This window comes from Dioscorea cayenensis, chromosome 17, assembly GCF_009730915.1.
Source record: "Dioscorea cayenensis subsp. rotundata cultivar TDr96_F1 chromosome 17, TDr96_F1_v2_PseudoChromosome.rev07_lg8_w22 25.fasta, whole genome shotgun sequence".
NCBI classification, from domain to species: domain Eukaryota; kingdom Viridiplantae; phylum Streptophyta; class Magnoliopsida; order Dioscoreales; family Dioscoreaceae; genus Dioscorea; species Dioscorea cayenensis.
Window position 1 is genome coordinate 1196458 of NC_052487.1, and position 14756 is coordinate 1211213.

The 14756-nt window shown below is 34.9% G+C and overlaps 1 protein-coding gene across 1 annotated transcript; it reads left to right on the forward strand.

The window, feature by feature from the left end:
• The first annotated feature begins 10392 nt into the window (after positions 1-10392).
• Positions 10393-11951, forward strand: LOC120280452 (chalcone synthase-like). The gene is given in 3 exon segments (XM_039287297.1): positions 10393-10582; positions 10929-11214; positions 11216-11951. Coding segments are annotated over 3 exon segments (1212 nt in total).
• The last annotated feature ends 2805 nt before the right edge of the window (positions 11952-14756 follow it).

A 14756-nucleotide genomic window follows, 5' to 3' on the forward strand; every position in this document is an offset into this window, starting at 1 on the left:
ATTGACCATGTCGACATGAATCTCCGACTATGTTAAGAAACTATAGTTTTGTACCGTTCCGTCGGTGAAGAATAACGGCCTCTGAAATTTTGGCTCGAGTCATCAAGGGTAAACAAATGAACTCTTATATTCTGGCTCGGGTCACCGAGGGTAAACAAATGATCTCTGGTATTTTGTTTTGGCCATAGTGATTTGGAGACATATATTTGTCTGCTATTAAATTGTATTTTGTGAACCTCTATGATTTCATGAACTACAATTTTGATAAATATTTGTAATACCTGATATGATTGGTTTTTTATTCTTAATTTCTAGAAATCTTTCTGATGATCCTAGTTATTTTTAGTGTGTTATTTACTGGGCTATCATGCTCATAATTTTGTTGTTGAATTTCTTTCAGATCCAGAGTGATTAATACAACAGTCATCTTAGTAAGCTAGCGAGAGATTGTGTTCTTGATCATTTCCAAATTTGAGTTGTCTTTCTGTCTGTGTGAGTATTTGATTTATATATAAAACACCAATTTGTATTTGAAGTTGAAATTTTGAACTTTGTAAAATTTTGATGTTAACTTTTGAAATTACAGTTTTAGTAGATTGTTTGTTCTATTTTGGATCAGGTTTTAAGGCCTTATATATCTACTTGGCTTCGGCCTTATAGGTGTACAGCCGTTTGTCAGCATCCCGGGTCCATTGAGTCGGGTTTGGGGCGTGACAGTGACCTCAGAACATTCACTCGTGCGCGATATGCAACAATTGGCATATATGTACACACACAATTATTGTGGCTTAAAATTATATATATATATATATAAAGAATTAATAAATTAATATGTTAGACAAATTAAAAAAAAATCAATTCAACTTCTAAGTTCATAAAATACAAAACATTTGCTTAATATTCAGAAATAATTTAACATAAATATTATTTTTAATAATACTACTAGATATTATGTAGTAAATAAATTTAAACGTCAAATGCACTTATTAGGTAGAGTTCGCCACAATGAAATAAAAAATAATATAATATAATTTATTATGATAGTAATTATTTCACAAAAGTAAAATACTAAGCTCATAATTATATATATATATATATATAATTTAAAATACCACATTATGTTTTGATTATTAATTATAAAAGTTGCGTAGAGACAACAGATAGAACCACACTTTGATATACAATGATTGTAGGTTATATATACACACACTAATTGATGAGTGTATAACATTCATTTATTTAAAATAACTTTGTACACTCATTTGGTTTGTATTAGGATTATATTATGTGATTCAATACTAAATCTAGTTTGTCTTGTATTCTTAGGCTTTGAGCAATACTTAAAGACGAAGGAGAACCAAAAGAAGTGTTCCAAACCTTAAAGAAAGAAGTTGGAGCTATCTCGGCATCAATTGAACAAGGACAATTCAAACTGGGTGGCTTACAGGCAGCTTATGGCTTGACTTACATTCGTAAGCATTTTCCAGAGAACCTTGCAGTCATGCTTATGCTCGTAAGGAGAAGTCCATATCCAAATCAGAGGACATTACTAGCAGGACTTACGATCATAAGGATACTCGTAAGGATCATTCAGAGAATCTTACGACCATAGCTTATGACAGTAAGGTAGGTCGTAAGGAACATGACAGTGAAGCTTACGGTCGAGTGCTTACGGCTGTAAGCTACACTGTAACACATATAGAAGACCTTATAGATATAAATAGATTAAATGAGAATTTTTAGGGCATTCTTTGGATTTCTTTTTGATTTTTCTTAGAGGTGAAGCTAGGGGCTGGGAAGGAGGAGAAGAATCTCCAAGGCTCAAAGGGTGATTCTAGAGGATATTTTGATCCACATTCAAGGGGATATATGATCGTAGAAGTCAAGATCATCTTGGCAGCGTGCGCAAAAGCTTTATTTAGGGTTTCTTCGGAGATTCACCTACGACGCGATTGAAAAGGGGTTTTTTTATACTTTTACTGTCTCTCATCGTGTCTTGGTTGTTGAATGATTGTTCTCTACTGATTGAGGGCTAATTTGTAGATGTTTGAGCGTAATGAACTCTAGGATTTACTCTTTGACATTGGTTGTTGGATTCATATAATTTACATGTTTACTTTATTTCAATACATTCTATTTGAGTCTAATCGCATGTTTGAATGCTGATTGCTATTGTGCCGAAAGCCCTAGTTGTCATACCCGATGTCCTTTGTGACATAATAAAAAATTCTCACCTACAATAGGCATGTCGTGATTAGAGAGAATTATGACTAATATTGAGTAGAGGGTACTTTGGAATCCCCCAATATGACTGTTAGGATCTTCATCCGATAATCCATGGTATGGTACTTAATTATGGACGACTTATACAAAAGCCTGCTTGAGCTTAAAATTGTTTGCTATAACTGGTGAGCGCGCTATACTTAACTGAGAACAATTAAGAGTGGTACTAGCGTAATCTAAGAGTATCCTATGTCGGTTCCCTTGATCTGCCCTGTCGTCCAACTGCTTTCCCTCAACACTCATTGTCAAAGATCCTGTCTCGTTCAGTAAAGCTGTTCTTAATTGGGTTCTAGTCACTATTTCTATACTGATCTCGCCTTTTTCCAGTCTTATTGACTTGCACTTTGGTGGCATACATTAAAATCAAACAAGAGAAAAGGGAATCAAAAAACAATAAAGACAACAAAAAAAATACAAATAAGAAAGAAAAGAAATGGCTAAAGTGAAAGATATTCAAGTGTTCCTAGTATCACTAATCTTCCCTTGTAACGAAGCTAAAAACTTGATAAGGACCCAAGTGTACGTGCCGATCATGTAATAATAGTGTGCGTAAAGCAGAGTGTCGGTCCACAGATCAGAAAGTGAATACTAATAATAACCCTAATTACAAAAAATAGCCTAAGTAAAAAAATGTTGTGTGAGTGAACAAAAGAAAACAAAGACAAGGAAAAAATGTAAAAGCGGGAGGGAAATTAAGGGAAGAAACGATGTTCGAGCATAGCATCCATCTAGGGTTATAAAGTACTAGACAAAGGTGGTCTAAGTATGCAATTCTATTTGAATTGAGAGGTTTCCAGAATTATACTAAACCCTGATTTCTCAGGTGAAGAGTAACCTGAGGAGCTCCTGTGTCAATCACTTCCATTCCTCTCATCAGACTATCTATAGGTGTAGAGCTGATATAGACATGCACACAAGCACATTAACACTCTATGAAACCTCACTGTGACCTAATGATAATATCTTAAATAGATAATATCCCTAAAGAGAGAGATTACCTCTAATTCGAATACAGAGAAGATATGCGATTTCTCCTAAAATCCACTCCACATGATTGCAAAGAGTATGGAGAGATTGCCAATAACTCACTCAAGAGAATTGAAAGAGACGGAGTCTCCAAAGTACCCTATACCCAGGCTTTCTCACAATTTCCTCTAATCACGGCATGTTTATACTGGGTGGGTATTTCTACTCATCATGTAGCACATCAAACAAGATAGCTAGGGCTTTCACCTAGTTAGCAACAAAGCATTCAAACACGCAATTAGATTCAAATAGAAATGATTGCAATTAAGAAAACAATTAAAGTATCAAAGATCCAACAACCAATTTTAAAATATAAACCCTAGAGTTCAACTATGCCCAAACATCTACAAATTAGCCCTCCATTAAATGAGGGCAAGCATTCAAGATTCAAATAATAGGAGGAAACATGAAAGTCATGAAAACCCCTTCTCAATCGTGTCAGTGAAGAATCGTCGGAGAAGCCCTACGAAAGCTTCCATGCACGCCACCAAGGTGAGCTTGACGGCTACGATCCTTAATCCCCTTGAATGTGGATCCATATCTCCCTTCAAATCGCCCTTTGAGTGCTGTAGATCTGGCTCCTATCTTCCCTAACTTCATCTCCAAGAAACGGCCAAAAGAAAAACCAAGAATAACCCTAAAAATCCTTATAAGTTCTATTTATACCCGTTTGCTTACGAGTTGCTTATAGGTGTCAGGATGTGGCCGTAAGACTGGAGAAAATGGTTGCGAGCCTTAGGGTCACAATTCCTGTCCATAAAGTCTTTTGTTTTTGTTATAGTCCAATATACAACGGTAAGCTATGGGCCATAAGCTTTACTGTTCAGCTTCTTGCGACCGCCCTTACGGGTGTAAGCTATAGTCCCAAATGTCTCTGGATGGTCCTTATGGGCATCTTTACGGCCTTAAGCCGTGCCCACAAGGTCTTCTAAATTTGCTTTGAATCCCCCTTATGGGTATAAGCATGCCCACAAGGTCCTCTGAAATTGACTTACAACCGTAAGCGGCTCATAAGCCACCCATTTTACCTTGTCTTTGCTCAAATAATACTAAGAGAGCTCCAACTTGATCGTTTGAGGTTTGAAATGCTTCTTTTTTAGTCTCTCTAATCTTGAAATGCTGCCTAAGCCTGAAAATGTGAAATACACTAAATTTAGTATCGAATTCTGCAATATGGTTCTAATAGATGCCGAATGAGTATACAAAGTAATATAAATTATATGAATGTTAAACACTCATCATTTATTAAGCCACTGGTTAGGGTACTTTGGTGACTCCGTCCTGCTCAATCCTGCAAAGTGGGTTAGTGATAATCTCCGTGCACTTTGCAATCATGTAGAGTAGATTTTAAGAGAAATCACATCTCTACTCTGTATTCGGATTAGAGGTAATCTCTCTCTATGAGGGAGATTATCTACTTAAGAGATTGTCATTACCTCATAGTGAAGTTTTATAGAGTGTTAATGTGATTGTGTGGATGTCTATATTAGCTCTACACCTATTCAATTACTCTTCGCCTGAGAAATCGAGGTTTAGTACAATTTTTTAAACCTCTTAGTTCAAATATGATTGCAAACTTAGACAACCTTTGTCCTATACTTCAAAACCATAAAGGAATGTTATACCCTGATATCGTTTCTTTCTTCTGACTTCACTCCTACTCTTAACAATATTCCTTGCTTTTGTTTTATTTTGTTCACACACACATTACTCGATCACTTAGGCTATTTTCCGGAATTAGGGTTATTACTAGTATTCACTTTTTTCACTGTGGACCGACACTCTGCATTCACACACACTTTATTATACGATAGACATGTACACTTGCGTCCATATCACATACATAGACAACCCTTGTCCTACACTATATCAAATTATTTTTTCCCCTATTTCTCTTTCGTTTTATTTCCGTATTTCTTGCTTTTTCTTCTTCTATGCACACACACCACTTCATTAGTTAGGCTAATTTTCGGAATTAGGGTTGTTACTACTACTACTCTAATTTTTCTCTATAGACTGGTATCCTGCTTTACGCACACTATTATTAAGCTATCACTTATATTTATATAAATAGTTATCAATAACAATGAATTAAATACGACTAGACATGATATTTATAAAGGATTATGATAGGGACGTAAGTGTATGTGCCGATCGCGTAATAAAGTGTGCGTAAATGCAGAGTGTCGGTTCACAGGGAAGAAAGTGAGTATTAGTAATAACTCTAGATCCAAAAAATAGCTTGAATAGTGAAGTGCTTGTGTGTGAACAAAAGAAAGCAAAAACAAGAAAATAAGAGAAGCAGTAAGAGAAATCAAAGAAGAAAGCGATGTTCAGGCATAGCATCCCTCTAGGGTTACTAAGTAAAGAACAATGGTCGTCTAAACATACAATTCTATTTGAACTGAAAGGTTTCTAGAATTATACTAAACCCCAATTTCTCAAGTGAATAGTAACTGAATAGGTGCTGAGCTGATATAGAAATCCACACAATCATATTAACACTCTATGAAACCTCACCGTGAGCTAATGACAATTTGTTAAGTAGATAATCTCCCCCGAAGAGAGAGAGATTACCCCTAATCCGAATATAGAGCAGAAATTCGATTTCTCCCAAAATACACTCCACATGATTGTAAAGAGCGCGAAAGATTGCCAACAACTCACACGGGAGAATTGAGGGAGACGGAGTCTCCAAAGTACCCTATACTTAGGCTTACTCATAGAGTTCCCTCTAATTATGGCATACATATGTTAGATGGGTATTTCTACTTGTCACTTAGCACATCAAACATGATAGCTAGGGCTTCCGTCTCGTTAGCAACCAAGAATTAATCAAACACACAATTAGATTCAAATAGATATTATTATAAATAAGAAGTCAATTAAAGCATCAAAGAACCGACAACCAAAGTCAAAGAAATAAACCATAGAGTTCAACTATGCCGAAACTTCTACAAATTAGCCCTCCATTTATGGAGGGCAAGCATCCAAGATACAAAGTATAGAGGAAGACATGAGATCCATGAAAACACTCTTTTCAATCCCTAGGATGAAGAGTCGCCGAAGAAACTTCCACACACGCCGTCAAGATGAGCTTGACGGCTACGATCTTCGACCCCCTTGAATCTAGAACCAAATCCCTCTCCAAATCGCCCTTAGAGTGCTAGAGATTTGGACCTTTTCTTCCTCAACCTCATCTCTAAGAGTGTCCCTAAAACGATAGAAAGATAGAATATAATATGCCCTAGAAATCCTCATAAGTTCTATTTATATCCGACTACTTACGGGTTGCTTACTAGCGTAAGGACTAGGTCATAAGGGGCTGGAGAAGATTATCGTAAGCGTTACGGGAACGCTTGCGGTCGTAAGCCCATTTGTAATGTCTTCTGATGTTATAGTCCAGCTTACGGCCATAAGCGCTGCACCGTAAGCTCCTTTGTTCTGCTTCTTGCGACTGCCCTTACGAGTGTCTATTGCAGTCGTAAGCTTCTCTGGATGGTCTTTATGGGCATTCTTATGGGGGTAAGCCTTTCCCGTAAGGTCCTTTGGATTAGCTCTACCTCCCCCTTACAGGCATAAGTATGCCCGCATGGTCTTCTGGACTAGATTTACGGCCGTAACGACAATTGTAAGTTGCCCGTAAGATACCCAATTTGCCTTATTTTTGTTCTAATGATGTTGAGAGAGCTCCAAACTCATCTTTTTAGGTCTACAATACTTCATTTGGTTCTCTCTTATATTTAAGCACTACCCTAAGACTGTTAATACAAAACACACAATATTTAGTATCGAATTCCATATTATGGTTTTAACACATGTCAATTAAGTGTACAAATTGATATAAATGATATGAACATTGTACACTCATCAAATTAATAGAGTGATATGCTGAAATAAATTTAAAAAAAAATCATTTCCACCTCCAAGTTAATACAATACCGTACCTATGATTAGTATTCAGAAATATTTTAACATAAAAATTATTTTTAATAATACAATTACTTGGCATTATGCGATAAATAAATTTTAAAATAAAATGTAATTTATCGAGTAGAATTCAATTTGATAAAAATTATAAAAATTATATTATAACAAATCGATTTAGTTTAATAGTATTTATTTTCACTACCATAAAATACTACAATCACGTACAATAAATATGTAATTTCCAAACATAGCAAAATTTGAACTTCTAATAAAATAGTTAATTTAATATAAATCTATTAAATATATTCTAAATAGACACAACTATAAAGTTTCCGAGATAACCATTGGAAACACTTTTTGATTACTGACGATAATACGTTAAATGGTATACACACACTAAATCAAAAAATTTCAATTCAACTTCCAAGTTCATCAAATGCACTAAGTATGCTTAATATTTAAATTTTTTAATTCAAAATACAACCATAAAATATTAAACTTATATTTAATATACCATGAATTTATGATTTCCATATATAGCAATTTTCCAACTTAGGATAATACAATTAATTTAATATAGATATATTAACTTTATTTGAAATATATATATATTATATTTAGTCCATGGCTCATTGCTCTATTGGTATCAATCATATACTATAAAAGCTTGGTTTACGGAACGGTCATTACTTATGTTCAAAATGCATTGAAAGCAATGGTATCAAAAATCTTTGTGTGGATTTGCAACTCGATCCCGTGTTGATCAGGTGAAGGTATATAGGCAAATCTCATTGCCTTTTATGTACATGTCTTTAATATTATGTGATTCAACATTTTGTCGCGTTGCATTAAAAACAAAGATATTCTATTTTATTAACAATTACAAAAGTTCTTTACATAAAATAGATTAAAACACTCTTTGGTATACAATGATTGACATATATATATAAATGTTTTTTTTTTTTATAAAAATGGATAAATCACAACTTTATTGAAAGAAAGACAGTACAACCAAGCAAAGAGCGAAAAAACTAGAACACACTGAAGCTCTCACCAGAGATGAGGCGCAGAACAGTTAAAAGTAAAACAAGGTAATTAAAAAGTCAAAAAACAACTATGTAGATGAGAATCACCAAAAGGAAATGTAGGTCTACAAGGCTGAAAGTAGAAAACTCTACTCTAATACTTGAGTAGGATCTGGATCGCCGGTAGCATTGGAAACTCTAGCACTAGCACTAAATAAAATTGATTGAACGCTTGATCTTCTAGGTAATCTCAGCCTGAGTCTGGTGATGATTATCTGTAGCCGCTTCTCTGGGATCTTCCCAAATAGTCGTTGATTCATAATCAAACAACTTTTATTCATCGCAAATAGTAAACCATAAGCATAGTAAAGTGTGATGATTTTACAACCTTCTGACCATCAAATGCACGGTAACTCAACAAATCAAAATTGTCCAACTCAATTTCTACTACCACCCTCCAAAAAAAAAAATTTATAAAACCAATAAAACCAACCCAACACTTTCTCACCTATACCCCACCCAGAAATTTATAAAACCAACCCAACAATCTTTTACCCCATTCTCCACCCAGTACACCTATTTTGATATATATTGTTATTGGCCCTATTGCACTCTCTCTTCATTGTAATTTGTGTTTATCTCTCTCTCTGATTTTTGTCAATCTACGGAAGTTGACGTATATAGATATGGGGAATTAATAGAGTAATATATTAAAACAAATTAAAAAAAATTCAATTCAACTTCCAAGTTAATTAAATACCATAAATGTGCTTCATATTCACAAATATTAAAAAAAAAAAACATTTTACTAATTCTACTTCTAGGCATTACACGCATATCAATGTGACATATCAACAACAACCAATGTGACTAGAAATGAAATATATAATAAATTATTACAATAATATGTTAATATAAATTTAAAAATTTTCATTTCAATTTCCAAGTTTATAAAATATCATGCATGCGCTTAGTATTCACAAATATTTTAACTTAAAAAATCATTTTTAAAAATATGACAACTAGGCATTATATTATATATATATATATATACACATCACGAACAATGGATGTGCTAGAAATGATATATATATATATATATAGAATTTACATATTCTATGAACGTCCATAGATAAAAAATCTATGGACGTCCAATTATCAGCCGTTGGATCAAAATCCAACGGCTGATATTGATGAATAGTATTACTGTTCATTATATTGTTTCGAACAATAATTACTGTAATAACTACTGTTGCCATTGGATCGAAATCCAACGGTTGATAATGGACATCTATAGATATTTTATCTATAGACGTCCATAGAAGATTGGTCCTCATATATATATATATATATGAAATTAATAGACTAATATGTTGAAATAAACTAATATATATCTAGCCGCATCAACAACAACAACGGTAATGTGTAAAAATAATATATATATATATATATAATTAACAAAGTAATATGTTAAAATAAATCAAAAAATTTCAGTTCAACTTCCAAGTTCATAAAATATCATCCATGTGATTAACTTCAGAAACATTTTAATATAAAAATTAAAAAATAAAATTAAGTATGAAATACTTAATTATTAAATACAGTTCGCATGAATAATATATAGGTAATATATTACAATAAATCAATTATTTCTAACATAGAAATCAAACTAATTAAGTATGTACTTTCTTAGCTCTTTGCTATTACCCGTGGTGACCAAGCCCCCTAATACAATACGCTTGAGCAAGGTGACTAATCCTTATTCATGTCCCATTGTCATCTAGCACAAATAATTCCTCCATCTAAACTAAGCCCATATCTTTGTCATGTTCTCATTTAAAATATAAGATAATAGCTCTGGCTTTTGACTTAAAATATTATATATATATATATATATATAATTGATTTTATTTTTCCTCAAGTCCGGTTTTTTAAATAGATTGAGTACAACAACAATCAATCCTCCATCTAATTGATTGATCAATATATATATATATATATATTGATTTTATTTATAAATGAAAGGGTTGGCATAGAATGAGAATCACTATATAAAAGACGCAGTGGTGGGAGGCCGTATGAGTTGCAAACCATAAAGCTTGAAACAGTGATTAGAAAAAGAGCAACAATGGCGAGCAATGGTTGTAATGCAGTTGATGATCACAAGGTAAAGAAAGTTGGCGGCCTAGCAAGTGTCCTGGCATTGGGCACTGCTAACCCTCCCAATGTTTGCTATCAAGACGCCTTCCCTGACTACTACTTTAGAATCACCAATAATGAGCATAGAGTTGAGCTCAAAGAAAAGTTCAAGCGAATATGTAAGTATATATACTCTTGCTATCATAATTAATTTCATCAATCCATGCATGCAAAAATGTTGGCCTGTGGCAATATACATAACCTTTTCAATACCTCCCGAGCTAGGATTATTCCTAGGAATTAATATATATATATATATATAAAGGTGAAGCGATGCACGTAAACAAACTAATTCAAGAATGGGAACATGCAAAATCAGAACATATACTCATCACCATTTCATTTCTAATTAATTATTAATTATTTGAAAGACATACTATATAAGTTTCCGTACCTGCATACATATGCATGAGAACAAAGGTGGTGCAAGTAATTAATAGCAAAGTATACAATTGATGGATAAAGGTGAGAGGTCGATGATCAAGAAAAGGTATATGCTTTTAACGGAGGAGATGCTAACGCAGAAGCCGAACCTATGCTCATTCATGGAAGAGAACTCACTAGACACTCGCCAAGACATAGTGGTGGAAGAGGTGCCAAAGCTTGGAGCAAAGGCGGCCATTAAAGCTTTGGAGGAATGGGGACGTCCACTCTCAGATATCACTCACCTGATCTTCTGCAGCACTAGCGGTGTCGAAATGCCGGGCGCTGACTTCCGGCTCATCAAGCTCCTCGGCCTTCCATTGTCCACTAATTATGCTCTACTGCTTGGGCTGCTACGCCGGCGGCACCGTCTTACGAATAGCCAAGGATCTCGCAGAAAACAATCAAAACGCCCGTGTGCTTGTCGTGTGCTCGGAGACGACTGCCATCAGCTTCCGTGGGACTGACGATGTACACATTGATAGCCTTATAGGGCAAGCTATCTTTGGAGATGGGTCGGCTGCAGTAGTTGTGGGAGCAAACCCCATTCCTGGCGTGGAAACTCCTTTTTTTGAACTGGTGTTCACCGACCAAGTCATCATCCCGGATAGCGAGAAGGCAATTCATTGTCAGCTCAAAGAAATAGGGCTCACTTTCCATTTACAAACTGATGTACCAAACACCCTCAGTGAAAATATAGAAAAGAGCTTGTTGAAGGTGTTCGAACCACTAGGCATGCACATCTCCGACTGGAACTCGTTGTTTTGGATCACCCATGGTGGTGGACGTGCCATTTTTGACCAGATTGGAGAGAAACTGCTACTGAATCCTGAGAAGCTAGAAGCCACACGTCACGTGATGAGTGAGTATGGGAACATGGTCAGTTGCTGTGTGTTTTTCTCCATGCATGAGATGAGGAAGCGCTCAATTGCAGAAGGGCTACCCACTGCAGGAGAGGGGCTTGAATGGGGTGTGCTTCATGGCTTTGGTCCTGGGCTGACCATGGAGACTGTTGTCCTCCGTGCACCGCCTCTCCATGGCCTTGTTTCAAATGGAAATAATTAATTAGCTAGCTGTTGTAGCCTGTGCAGTGGCATCTGTGCATGTATGGTGCACGCAGTGTGGTGTTGTCTTTGGTGGTAATTAAGGGTTTGTCTTATGTATGTATGCCTCTACTTTGAATAAAGATCATGCACAGCATTGAGTGGTTAATGGTCATCTATTCCGGTTAATTTAAGGAGTTATGTCAATAAATGTAGAGAATAATAGACTGAAGAGATTCATATATATATATATATAGGTAGACATCCGGAAACCTGGCGGTACGCGGTTCTCATTGAAGTTCATAAAAAAGTTAAAGAAGATAGATGAGAATTATGGACGCAGCTTGTGCTTTTTTGAGTCCAGAACTCTGCCAATTTTATTAGGTGTATATGAATGTGATAATTAATGATTTTAAAGGTGACATCTTTCATTCACTTATCCAAAGTCTAAAAAAAAACAACAAACCCTAGTTATGAGGTTCCTGGGAGGCGCTCGCGAGCTGTTCGGTCGCGCTTGTCAACCTCATGGCGGCGCTCGACAACCCTTCGGCAGACCTCGTGGCGGAGCTCGATCAGCACACGGCGGATATCGCAGAGATCTGTCGGCCCCAGTCTTGTTTGTCTCCATTTGTTTGGAACCAAGCCCAAAGCCTGGATTCAAGGAAAATTTTGTAGTTTCCCAATTGTGTAAACCGTGAATTCATGAAGCTTTGTTTTAAGCTTTTGTTGCAATAATGGTTTTGGAGCCCAGCTATAGACATCCTTTCTTCTACCCATTGAGAAAGTTATGCATGTTAGAGCTCCTTTAGTAAGAAGAGAATGCAATCCTTTAGGAGAGGGAGAAGATAGAGTTCATGTCTTGATCTAAGTATAAGACCTTCTTGCTCTCAAGATGAAAATCCATTGGTGATTTAAGTGAGATGCTTTTCTACATGAGTATTACTATCACCGGAAGTTAAACTTCGGCAAGAGGTTAGCATCATTCTTCAAGAGTTTTCTCAATTAGAGAGAGAGAGAGAGAGAGAGAGAGAGAGAGAGAGAGAGAAAATTCTGGTATTGAAAATCCGGCGAAGCTCCGGCGATGCTCCGGCGTGGAAACTTGATAGAGGGAATGGTTGGGTTTTGGACACATGAATGTTGGAAGAAGCTTGATTTCATTAAATCTAAAGTATGGTGGGTTTCTACTCTTGCTTCTTTGGTGTCCATTGTTGGAGGTTAGAGAGATGTGATGGAATTATGATGATAAAGGCGTGAGGTTATGGTTGCATAATGCCTTGTTGGTGAGCATCTAATGTTTACTTAAAATCATTATTTTTGTTTTTAAGCATTTGTGACAACTGCAGCCATTTGAGTATTAATCCTTGCATATCTTTGCATGAAAAACTACAGCCTTTTGTTGGTATACATATACACTTATATTTACATCAAAAAAACCGCAGCCATTTGAGTGTTTATCTTTGCATATTTTTTTGCATGAAAAACCTGCAGCCTGTTAATGTTTTTTTGAACCCATTAGAAACCCAAGCTTTATGCTTGTAAATTAGTTGTTTTGCATGTCTTCTTATTTCTTTCAAGCATGCTTAAGGGCCAACTAGTACATGCTTAGAAGAACACACTCACCTTCTAAATTCTGCAGCCTTAGAATGTGTGTTTTTGCATTTGAAAGTGACCTTGCAATCCTTGGGTGATCTTAGGTAGTTGCTTTTGATGATGACCAACAACCCTAGTTTATGTTGTTCATTTTATGTTTTGATTGGTTCATTCTTTCTTGAGTTGTAATGGTTGCCAATCCTTGGGTTATAGGACCACTTGAGAAGTGGCTTTGGGTCTTCGCATTGTATCTTGGAGTAGAGTATTTTCGAGGGTAAGTAATCCACACATATTATTTTTGACAAGTTTTAATTGCAAAAATTTCTAATATTATTTGATTATATATTTAAAAATATCCCAAGAGTGGGAGCCTGCAACTATTTTTGTTTAAAGGATTATTTGATCACTTTTTGGATTTTTAAATTTTTGGTATGTAACTTTTACACTATTCTTTTTAGTGACTTTTTGCATATGTATCTTGAATATGTAGAAAATTATGAACTTAGCTTTCGAAACTATTTTGCTATGAATATCAGGTAAGTAATCTACCGATAACTCCGTATTTTCAATACTTGGGAAATTATTTTATTTGATAAAATAATTATCTAGTATTTTGTTATTTTATTTTGAATATATGTTATTTTGTTAATATTAAAATTATTTATTTGGAATATGTATTTTGAGGTATTTTCTTTAGTTAATTATTTTTATTTAGTTGTTGACTTGGTAAATCTACATTGGTGTAATGTGAATTAAAGGATCGCTATTCATTTTAACTTGGTTATTGATTTATTATTTATACTAAGTGTGCAATTACATTCAAATGATTACTTCAACATTTTTAAAATTCGTTGGTTTGTAGGCATGGGTTGATGATTATGCTATCTTTTGAATTGACTTAGTTAATTCCTTTATTTATTTAATTATTTATCTAGTTATATAAGTATTTAATTTAGTTTTGAATGAGCTACTGTTTTGAGTAATTTTAAATATTTCATGTGCTTAAATGTTTATATTTCATTTATGGTTATCGAGTTATTTTCCCTAAAGTGAGATTTTGATATTTATCTGTATTTTTTGAATATATATGAACTTGAGGAAATTTTAGAAATTTCTGACCTTGTACTCGCAAATATTTTTGTATCCCGAATGTTTTGGTCTCCAAATGAGCGATATGCAACCACATCGGGTGGGGGGTTAAACCCACGACCTTGTCGACAAGTAATTTTGGGAAAAA